This window comes from Fukomys damarensis, unplaced genomic scaffold, assembly GCF_012274545.1.
Source record: "Fukomys damarensis isolate Sample0158 unplaced genomic scaffold, DMR_v1.0_HiC HiC_scaffold_24, whole genome shotgun sequence".
Taxonomy (NCBI): Eukaryota; Metazoa; Chordata; class Mammalia; order Rodentia; family Bathyergidae; genus Fukomys; species Fukomys damarensis.
The window spans coordinates 6,743,330-6,754,669 of record NW_022900936.1 but is presented as its reverse complement, the minus strand read 5'-3'; the positions used below and the strand labels follow the sequence as shown (position 1 = coordinate 6,754,669).

Sequence of the window (11,340 nt, the reverse complement as noted above, 5' to 3'; positions counted from 1 at the left end):
GGCACGCCCCCTCACGCCACGCCACGCCCCGGCCGGAAGAGCGGCGCCTCGATGAGGCTGCTGGGGCGAGGAGGGGCGGGAGCGAGTGTACGTGTGTGAGGCAGAGCTTTAAAGAAGTGCTGTGGAGTGTGATTGCTGGAGGGGGAAGAAGGCCGTACAGAGATGGGTGTGTGGTGGGTGTGTGTGTGATGGGGAAGAGAGTCAGCTGGGGGAGTTCGTGCCCTACGCTGCAGGGAAAAGACGAGGAAGGGACTGCGGGGAGGCGAAGAGCGAGTTGCTCTTGGGGTGCGGGATTATCGGGTGGTTAGTTTGGGGTGAGGTAGCCCAGTGGCTGCCTTACCTGATCGAGTGTGAGCCTCGCCACCTCGGGAATGCAGACAGATTGAGGCGGGGCTGAGCCTGTGTTTATAACGTCTGTAGGCAGCGTGTGCTGCCCAGACCTCCGGAGAATCAGGCAAGCACTGACCCAGCCTCTCTCTCCAGCCCAGCTGGGAAGGTAGCTGAGGCTGTTTTTACTACACTATACTAAGCCTTCGTGCAAAAATTTACCCAGTCATTTCCTTGTTAAAATAAGGGCAGAGGTCCCGGGATTTACTTAGTTCAGTGCTTCCTCCGCCTGCCTCGCAAGTGCAAGGTCCTGAGTTTGATCTCCAGTACCAAAAATAAAATAAGGTTAGAGAACAGAAGTTGGAGGTAGATCAGCCCCCAAAAAGGCTGCGTAGGGTGTTCCTGCCACCTGTGGATTACCCGTTCAACTCTGAACATCAAAGACCAGTGTTGAGGGAGAGAATCAGTTACAATTTAGCCTTCTTGCCACCATCCCCAAGCTTAATCATTCCTTTCACTGACAGTTTCTTCCATGGGGCCTTAATTCCTTAAAGGCTGTCTGTAAAGAGTAGCGTCCTTGGCACCTCTAAAACATTCACAAATAACTTCCTCAGGCTGCTTGGTGTCTGGCTGTCACTTTAAGTGGATGGTGTAATAGAGTGAAAGCATTAAGGCCCACCACTCCCAAGTCTTAATCCAGGAATAGATTTTGGAAATGCCCTAATCATTCATCTATTGGCTTTAACATAGCAGCATAGACTACCCAGAGTTCTGGTCAGGCGTTAGAGTGGCATACGGAGTAGCAAAAAAGAGACAGTCCAAAAATAAATAACCGGACTTAGAAACAAGGTGTCACTGTGGACCAGAAACAGAACTGACAGTAAGTGGTGAGCAAGAGCTGTATCTTGCTCACATCTGGAACCCTGGCAGCTGGGAAATGGCATGGGCCTGCATGGTGACCAGAACTAACTCACTGGAGAAAGACAGGAGCGGGAATTAGCAAATGAAAACACCAAAGTGATAAACCCTGAGTGTTTACTGAACAAACACAACCTCTCAGCAGACTTCAAGAAAATAGACCGCAATGTTGTTTAATAAATCAGGCAAAAGCTTAAATATCACATGGTTTCTCTTATATGAGCAACTTAATATATAAGTAAATGGAAAGAAAAGATAAGAGAAACAGGAACTATTTTACCAAAGGTAAGGGAACCAAGGGGTGGAGGGAGGGGAGAAGGAGAAGAGGACTCAAAAGGAATGATGAGGGCTGGGGATTTACTCAGTGGTATCACACCTGCCTTGCAGGCACAAGGTCCCTGAGTTCAGTCCCTGGTACCAAAAAAAAACAAACAAAACAAAAGCAACCCCAAAACATTAGTAAGTCAGGCGTGATGGCACACACCTGTAATCCCAGCACTCGGGAGGCTGAGGCAGGAGGATCGCTGTGAGTTTGAGACCAACCTGGGCTACATAGTTTTCCAGGTCAGTCTCAACTCCATAGTGAGAGCCTGTCTCAAAAAACCAAAAAAAAAGGAATGATGATGTCACATGCATGCCCCACCTTCCCACTGGGAATGTAGTCATCATGTACACAAGCATGTACTAACAAAAAGATTTTTAAAAACCATCAATCTCCTCACCCTTACTAGAGATGGACAGGTCATCTTGTCCACGTGAATGTCACCAGCATCTCCAGTTTTTCCAGGCTCTTTAAGGGTTTCACATCCTCACCTTCGCATAGACTCCGTTGCCCCTGGCCTGTGGGACCTGCCCAAGTTTACCCTCAGGTGTTTCGGTCGCAGGCTACATGATGGGGAAACATTTTGTGATGAATCCTAGGTACTAGCTCCAGGCTTTGAAGAAGGGGAACCACCGTAGTTCACCATGAGCTGAGGGCAGGTGAGCTCCCTTCCTGACCCTTGCACTGCACATGAAGCACTGATCTCGTTCACACCTGGGGAAGGAAGGTGTGAGGGAATAGAGAGGTAAGGCGGTCGCACCACAAGCTCTTCATGATCCCTACCTAGAATGGTCTCATTGCATTTTTCAAATGGCCAGGGGTTGAGCTCGGCCTCATCCTCCCCAGATATCAAAGGGAAGGGGAATCAAAAATAAGACACAGAGAGGGCTTCTCGTGTGCACACCTGACCCATAGGTCCTCAGTGTGGTCCTACGCCTCCAGCAGGCCCAGTAGAAAGGCAGGGTCCTAGGCCTTCCCGGGCCCAGGACCACATCTACATTGGAACAGGCTCCCCAGGCAACTCCCGAACACAGGAGAGCTTAGAAGCATTGCTAACGTCCACTTTCATCATTACCTGGGTCTAACTAAACATTTCCACACTGTTGGGGAATCAAAACCACAAGCTAGGAGTTTGCCAGTGAGACTTTGTCATTTATAACAGCACGAGGAAGAGGAGCACTCTGGCCAACCATGCAAGACAGTGAGTGACTGGCTGTCAGGAAATGTCCCTTCTCATGCCCTAGGCAGGGCATGCCCTGGAAATAAAGCTTTGGGTACAAGGAAAGTGTCACCCAAAGACTGTCACTGTGCAGGAGAGGAGCTGTTCTGCCAGCCATTGAATAGAGGCCAGCAGCTCCCCAAGGCAACATTAACTCAACCCTCTCTGGACTTGGATAGCATTCAGAACTCTCATCAAGAATCAGAACTGAGACCAGGCATGGTGGCACAAGCCAGTAACCCCAGCACTGGGGAGGCTGAGGCAAGAGGATCACTGTGAGCTTGAGACCAGCCTGGGCTACATAGTGAGTTCCAGGTCAGCCTTAACTACATAGTGGGACCCTGTCACAAAAAAAAAAAAAAAAAAAAAAAAAAAAAGTCAGAGCTGAGATTTCTCATTTTCAAGCTAAAAATATCCTAGTTTAGTAGAAGTTTAAAAAATGCACAAATTTAACTATTTGTAACAGTTTACACTTAATAGCTAAAGTACATATCTCCATCTTACAGATAAAGGAATCCATCCTTTCCACTAGTGTTGGAGAGCTAAAAACAAACTTGTAATTTAAAATGATACTCAGGGGCCAGGAATTTAGCTCAGTGGTTCCACTGCCTGCCTTGCAAGCATAAGGACCCAAGTTAGATCCCCGATACCAAAAAATAACTAAATAAATTTTTTAAATAAATAAATAAAATGATACTCAGGCCAGGTGTGGTGGTGCATGCCTGTAATCCTAGCACTCAGTAGGCTGAGGCAGAATGATTACCACAGGTTCAAGGCCAGCCTAAACTAAAGAATGAGACCCTGTCTCAAAAAAACCTAAATAAATAAAATGATACTTGGACATCCCAAGTCTCAAGAATGACCATCTGTTTGAACAAGGGCCCTCAAAAACATATTTTAACTCAGGAGGCTGAGGCAGGCGGATCCAGCATGGGCTGCATAGTGAGTTCAGGGTCAGTCTGAACTACAAAGGGAGACCCTGCCTCAAAAACAATTTTTTTTAAGTAAAATTTGCTCAGCCTGGTGATGCATACCTGTGTTCCCTGCATTCAGAAGGCTGAGGCAGGAGGATTGCCACAAGTTCAAGGGCAGCCTGGGCCACGTAGTTCAAGGAAACCTGGCCTACATAGGGAGACTCTGTCTAAAAAAAAAATCAATTTTGTACTGATGCAGCATTAGCCATAGGTAAGGCAAGACTAGAGGCCAAGGAGCTGGGAAAGGAGGTGCCTTTGTCTTTTCTCTTTTGGGGGTGGGGGAAGCGGCTGGGAATGGTACCCAGGACCTTGCACTAAGCACACATTCTCCCTCAGAATACCACCCTTACCCCAGAGTTGTCATTTTAAGTCTTGCCAATTAGCCAGTGCCCAGGCTCTGTAAAGGTAGAAAACAACCCAGTCCCCTCACCACTGCCCTTGGTAAAAGATCAGTTTGGGAATCACAGCTTTTTAAAACATTTTCAGGAAGCATAGAATTTTTTATTAAATACCCTATTCCAGAAGTGATTTTATAGTGAGGTTAAGAATTATATTATTTAATTTTATTTTACTTTATCTTTGGGTTATTTTTCTAATCTTATTTCTTACTCTTGGAAGTCTGATATTCATCAAAAAGACCCTGAATTCTTCAGCAACGTTGTTGCCAAGTAAAAACCCAGTAATAAGAGAAGAGGGAGCAAGATATGAATTAAGAAGATGCTTTTGCATAGAACCTTAAGATCCAATCTTTATTTAGAGTGTTTTTCTTTCCAAAATCATGGCTACCTCCCTGACCTCTCTGCAGTAAAATTTTACACATCTTGTATTAGGTCAAGGTAATGCTCACTGGGAGAATGATTTGAATTTATTCACCCCAAGTCTTGTAACTGTTGTAACTGAAAATTAGATGGTCGGACTCAACAGTTTTGGAGTGAAACTTATACAACATTGTGAACAGAGTGGACTGATTTCACAGTGCTATGATGAGATAACCAGGCGTGAATCCCAGCACTGGAGGCCGAGAGAGAAGGAGCATGGCAGGTTCAAGGCCACCCTGGGCTACACCGTGAGACCATTTTTCTTTCTTTCTTTCTTTCTTTCTTTCTTTCTTTCTTTCTTTCTTTCTTTTTTTTTTTTTTTTTTTTTTTTTTTTTTTTTTTTTTTTTTTTTTCTTGAGACAGGGTCTCACTATGTAGTTGAGACTGACCTGGAACTCACTATGTAGCCCAGGCTGGTCTCGAACTCACAGTGATCCTCCTGTCTCAGCCTCTTTGCGCTTGTGAGGCAGGTGGCAGAACCACTGAGCTAAATCCCCAGCCCCCGTGAGACCCTTTTTCAAAGGACAAGAGACGACAAATGACAAGATGGACCATGCCCCAGGGATTCAGTAACTGCGGAGTCCTGAAGAGTGAGGAACTTGTTGCTTAATGCTATCGCCTTCAAAGAATTTAAAAGGCTTGGAATGCCAGGGCCCCTGAGATGAAAGCCCTGAGAGTTGACTGATTGTGTCTCATTGGCTCGGCGTAGCTCTAGGAGAGTAAGACCTGGCCTAGGGAGGATTGTCACAAGAATGGTATAAGAGGGCGACAGAGAAGGAAGGCTCGCTTCTGTCTTCAGAGGAGCCTCAGTCTTCACCTGCACCTTGGATGTCGTGTCCCGGCTTCCAGTTCAGACCTTTCAGCCTCCCGATACGAACTTGCAGGGAAGAGTACGCAGAGTTCCAGGCCTTGACTGGACCCTTCAGACCTCCAGCACACAGGCAGACCTTTTTTGCGCTCTTCCACCCCCGGCTTTGTGGGTGGCATCATGAGCCAATCTGTAAATTCTTTTCTATTCGATATATCTTGCATCCTGTCTGTCTGGGTAGTAAACACTGAGTTGTACAAAAGCGAAGCCATAAAACACTGGAGGCAAACTCTGTCAGGTGACTACCGCAAGCCACACACTGAAGAAGAGGGGAATCACTGCGCCTCCTCACGGGGTAATTCATTGTTCAGGAACAGTCACATCAAATCAGTCCAAAGGTAATTTGATTTTGTTCATGCAGAGAAAAGCTAAAATCAAGAGAGTTGAGAAATGCAGTTGTAACCCATGAAACTATTAGAAATGCTAATTTGAACCATGGCTTTAAAAGACAAGTCTGTTTTTAAGCTCTGTTCACCAAGGTGGCTCCAGAGTAACCTTAGTCCAAAATGTGCCCTACTGCTCAGATCCCAGTGTGTGACACTGTTTTTCCTGTTCAAAGGAAACCAGAAACGGCTGAGCCTGGTTTTAGGAAATGCCAGATAAGGCAGCAGAAAGCCGAGAAGCTGCAAAAATCAGAGGCCATCAGAAGGATACAGAAGCCAGGTGTGGTAGTGCATGCCTGGGACCCCACAATCCAGGAGGCTGAGGCTGAAGGATCAAAAACTAGAGACCAGCCAGGGCAGCTAAGCAAGACCCTGTCCTGTCTCAGAAAAAAAAAAAAAGGCTCAGGATGTAGCTCAGCATTCCTTGGATTCAATTCCCAAAACTTCCAAGAAAAAAAAAAAAGGACATAGGAGACAACCTGAAACTGCTTCCACTGGTCAAACTAGTACGATTTGAGTGGCAAACTGACATACGTCAGAGTCCGTGGGGATGGATCCTCAGTACAAGCCAGGGTACAAATGTGCTACCACCAAGTCTTGTTATTTGGTTGTGTTTGTAGTGTTAATTCATTTATTGTGTCAGTGAGCACTGGCAAGTTGCAAATACTTCCTGTAGAACAGAGTTCCTACCTAATAGCACACCAGTATGGGGTCTGCGTAAAGCAGTCTTTCTGACTACTTGCTGTGACCCCAAAGCACAACAAACAGGGCAGAACCAGAATTCACACCACTCTGGTTTAAGCCTCTGACAGCCACATGGCCCTAAAGTATGACAGTTCTTATTACAAGATTTCTTTGGGACCAAAAATGCGACATTGCCCACCCACTGGTCACTTAGCTGTCTCCATTTCCACATCACTGTCGAAGTAGCCCCGAGGCTGGATTCAGGTAACCCGCTTCCCCCCAGGCCCCAGGGAGGGGCGCTGCCAACTTCATCACAGCGGGTTATTACAATTGCTGTCTTTTGTTGTCACTGCTCACCTCTGGCTGTGCCCGGTTTGTACACTTCCTTATAGACGCACGTGTAGGGGCCTGTGTAGGATTCAGGCATGCCTGCGGGGATGAGGAAGGACCACTGTGATGGTCTGCCTTGACCAGGGCAGGGTCTTGGTGCTGACCCTGAGGTCGCAGATTACCGGCAGAATGCCAATATGCGGGACCTTCTGTCTCATCAAAGACTCTGGTGGAAATTATCTCAGCCGGTGAGGACAAACGGTTTTCCTAAAGGGCACCCAGCTTCTTGTCCAACAAAACTTTGAGTTAAGTATAGAAAGGCTTGAAGGAAGCAAAGCCTTAGATTTACATTTTGGGGTTAATAAGCCACCCATGCAGATTGGGTATTGTCATTGAAATGTTAGGAACTGGCTATTGTAGGAACAGCCTTGTAACTCTAATTTGAAGTGAGTACTTCTGAATCAGAGTTATGCAAAGTTTATGAGCAGCACTGAAACATTCAGGTGTCAAGTTTGCTGTACTGACGCACCCCGAATCTGCTGGATTGGTAAGAACTGTATAATCAGGCACCTGGAGGACAAAATGGAAATGAAATTTCAGAACTCTGTCTGAAACAGGTGTTCACCGCATCTGTCCCCTCGAAGGTCTCTTCTGATGAAGGTGAGCAGTTTTAACCTGAAGAAGTATGGGTGTGATGTAGGCGTGTGGACAGCAAGTCTGAGAGGACGGGAAAGACATCGGCCCCTCTACATAAGGCAATGCTACGAGTCATCAGTGGGAAGAGGGGCGTTCTCCGTGGATCACAGACCCTTAGTGTTTTCCTGGGCAGCCAGTGAGCCCTCTCAGCCTTGGAGGTCGCAAGACCGCAGGGTCCACTTTCTCATCCTCCACTGGGCATCCCGAGGACTCCCGGCCCTGACTGCAGGCCACAAGGCCCCTACTGTCCCCAGGCTCCTCTCTGAGGAGGACAGCACCCCCCAGGCTGCAGCCAGGAACCCCAATACCTGCCAGGTGGAAGCTTTCAAGATCCAAGGTGCAGTGAGGGCCCCCTCCTGCCCTCCTGCAGCACAGTTCTTAATTCAACACACAGTAACCCAAATGCCAGACAATAAATAAGGACAAGTTGAAATCTGGGCACGTCAGAGGAAAACTTAGCCAAGCAAGGGAAGAGTGGATCTCAAAAACGACACAGATCATTTCGAGTCAGAACAGGTGGATAGAAGGCAGCAGAATTTTTTTTTTTTTGGACCAGGGATCGAACTTGGGTCCTTGCGCTTGCAAGACAGGCCACTGAACTGCTGAGCTAAATCCCCAGCCCCAGCAGAATATTTTCAAGATAACACAGCTGTCATCCACAGAGAGGCGCAAGTTAAAACCAGAAAAAAAGCTGTTTTCGGAGAGACAACATCTAAGGTACTACTGTATATGCAGACTCTGACTAAAGGATGCAGTTTAATAGGAAGAAAAGCTAAATCAGCCCAAAAGTAGATGGGGAAGGCACTGCGTGTGAGAGCGAAGAGGGTCCAGACATAGGTTTGCTTTGCATTTTATTTTTTGTGGTGCTGAGCAAGGATCCCAGGGCCCCATCCATGCCAGGCAAGTGTTATACCACCGAGCTATTATCCCAGTGACTTGGGAGGCTGAGGCAAGAGGATTGACAGTTCAAGGCCAGCCTGGGCAACTTAGTGAGAACCTGTTTCAAAATAGAAATTAAAGGGCTGAGGGTGTAGTTAATTTTTAGGGTGCTTTGGGTTTGATCCCAGTACCCCTACACACTTAAGTACACAAAGCTGAGTGCCATGGTCAGTGGCTGGAGTCCCCAGCTATTCAGAGGGTTGAGGCAGGAGCATCATTTGAGCTCGGGAGTTCAAGGCCAGCCTGCACGACATAGCAAGACCCCATCATCTCTAACTTCCCCTTGAGCTCTAAGATTCTGGGATTCGAATACACTTCCAACATGATTCAATACAAAAATGTGATTTACAGTGAACTTTCCTATCCCTGGAACTTAGCACCGGACCTGAATACTGTGGGTGCTTGATAAGTGTTTTTGGAACTGAGCTGTCTCCTGCCTCCATTTGTTGAGTGAGGTGGAACTGTAGTCTCTTTTGCCTCCTCGTCCACCAGAGAGCGAAGTGTTCTCAGTTGAAAGCAGTTCATCTTCATCCAGCAGAGAGAGTGGACCCCGATGTCCCAGGCACAGAAATACTGGGTAGCAGATGGGAGTCACCATCCAGGACCTGCCAGGCAGGGTAATGACCACAGGCTTCCCCCACCCCCACCCTGAGCTCTCAGAAGCCTGCACACCACCTCGGGATGTGAGGGGCTGCACCTGGGTGCTTCATCCTCAGCAGGGTCCTGTCCATCTCTCTCTGGAGGGGAGGGGATAAGGCAGTCTTGACTAGGGTGATCCTCCTGCCTCAGCCTCCCAAGTGCTGGGATCACAGGTGTGCACCACCACACCCCATGTCTGTCCTGCTTCTTGATCGAAGGTTTCACTTTTCTAGGGCAAGGAGAGGGAGGGATTTAGGAGGCCAAATGAATGAATGTGAAAACTGACTAAAAACCTTTACACCCAAATGAAAAGAGCGTTATCCTCCGTGTCCTTCCCTGCAGTCCAGCGCTGAGATTGTGTGGGTCCCAATTTGTGTAGTGGAGCTAGAGGCCAGTCAGACATCCTGGGTCCGGGTCCCACCTCTGTCCCAACTCGCCAAGGTACACGAGAACACGTTCAGTGCCTTAGAAACTTCCCTGGTGGCTGACAGTACCCGGCATCCGCCACTGAAAGGAGGAGAGGTTGGTTCGCGCTCAGGATTTGTAGGTTTCAGTTCATGGTCAGCTGGCTCCAAGGCAGGAAGGGTAGAAGGAAGCAGATCAAGGGAGGAGGGAGGAAGATAGAGCTCTGCCCCGGCTCCATCCACTCACAAGTCTGTCACACCCACGATCCAGTCACCGCCCCCCTCCACAGCCCCACCTGGGAGGGCGTGAGTCTTCAACGGGACGTCCAGGAGTAATAGCGCCCCCTGGTGCCGGGGTGATGGGGACCGCCCACTGGGACAGCGCGGGCCGTACCTGCTGACCACAGGAGCGCTGCTGCGGCCGACATTGGTGCGGCGCCTCTTCCGCGCCTCCTTGGACAGAGCAGATCTGGCTCTGGGAAGCAGAGAGGGAGCTCTTTCCCAACCACGAAAGGGTTCTTAGGCCCAGAAAAAAGCCTGTCTGCCTGGAAGTCGGCCACCACGTGTCGGTTCCAGGGCCAGAGTCCCTTTCACCCGGAATCCTTCGGGCAATGCCTCTCCCACGCGGGGGAGATGTGCAGTGAAGCCAGCTTCGAGGCCTGGCCTTGCTGCTTTATCGCCTCCCTCAGAACACCAGAGAACAAGAACCCGAGGAGGTGCTGCGCACCTGCAGCCGAGCACCCTGGGAGGCAGGAGCGCTGAATTTAGTGACGCAGTAAGACCCTGCCTCCGAATAAAAAACAAAGCGGAGTGGTGGTGCTGCTGGCACTGCAGCTGTTCTCCTAGGCACTGAGACCCCCATACTTAGGGAAAGACAATTACTGCTTAAAAGGAAAAGAGTTGTACCTGCTGTAAAACTTCATGGGCCGGGCACGATGGTGCACACCTGTGAGCCCAGCACTCGGGAGGCTGAGGCAGGAGGAGCGACATGAGTTTTGAGGCCAGCCTGACTACAGAGCGAGACTCTGTCTCCCCCAAATCAAAAGAAATACTAAATATATATAAATATTTGTTGCTGGAAAGACTCCAGCAGGAGCGTTGCACACAGCCTGTCGGTTCCGCTGGCGGTCCTGCCCCCGCAGAGGCACCAGGACAGAATCTGCTCGCGGCGCCTCAGCCTCCCCTGATGTCCTCTGATGCCCCTTGCTTTGCGGCTCACCTCGGATTTTTAAAACCAGATAAAAGCAGAACGTATGCAAACCCCACTCTTAACCAAATGCCCTGGAACTGGCTCATCGTAAAATGTCATTGCGAAGAAGCAGGCCAGGACGGTGCCGCGCTTGTAAAATAGGCCGGTCCCTGCCCAGAAAAGGCGGGCAGCAGGGGAGGCAGCAGGATGGGAACTTGCTCCGGGCAATTTCCTGGGAGATTTCCCCCCCACCTCCAGCATCTGCAACAAGAAACCAGCCAAGCCTCCCTGTGCTGAGGAAACCACTTGGTCTATAAATAACTGCCCCAGGGGTAAACAGCCAGATCCCAGGCAGGACTCAACGCTGGCGCTGGCGATCCGGCAAGTTCTGGGGAGCCCACTGCCCTGTGCGCGTCCCCAGGGACTCCTGGCCACGTGTGTCCCAGGAGGGGTCGGCTCCAGTACCTTCAGGCTGGGCCACCGCCGGGCCACTGTCCCCAGCGGGTCTGCCGGGACACTGAAGGGGGGAGCTCACCAAGGACAGAGCAGGTGACAGCCTGGGTCAGAGCCCGGCCAGACCGCGTAGCGGGGAAGGGGCCGCGTCGGGGTCCCCCTGTGTGTGGGCCCCAG

The 11,340-nt window shown here is 49.4% G+C and overlaps 1 protein-coding gene across 1 annotated transcript in view; it reads right to left on the bottom strand.

Annotated features, from left to right (window-relative positions):
- Positions 1-8,402: 8,402 nt before the first annotated feature.
- The window catches only part of LOC117283261, a 5,435-nt gene continuing 2,497 nt past the window's right edge, over positions 8,403-11,340 (bottom strand). The window contains exons 3-6 of the mRNA XM_033755939.1: positions 9,916-9,996; positions 9,176-9,346; positions 8,864-9,083; positions 8,403-8,536 (exon numbers count right to left, since the gene is read on the bottom strand). Coding sequence (XP_033611830.1) covers positions 8,447-8,536; positions 8,864-9,083; positions 9,176-9,346; positions 9,916-9,996 — 562 coding nt within the window. The 3' untranslated portion in view covers positions 8,403-8,446. The remainder of the gene's footprint in view (positions 8,537-8,863; positions 9,084-9,175; positions 9,347-9,915; positions 9,997-11,340) is intronic.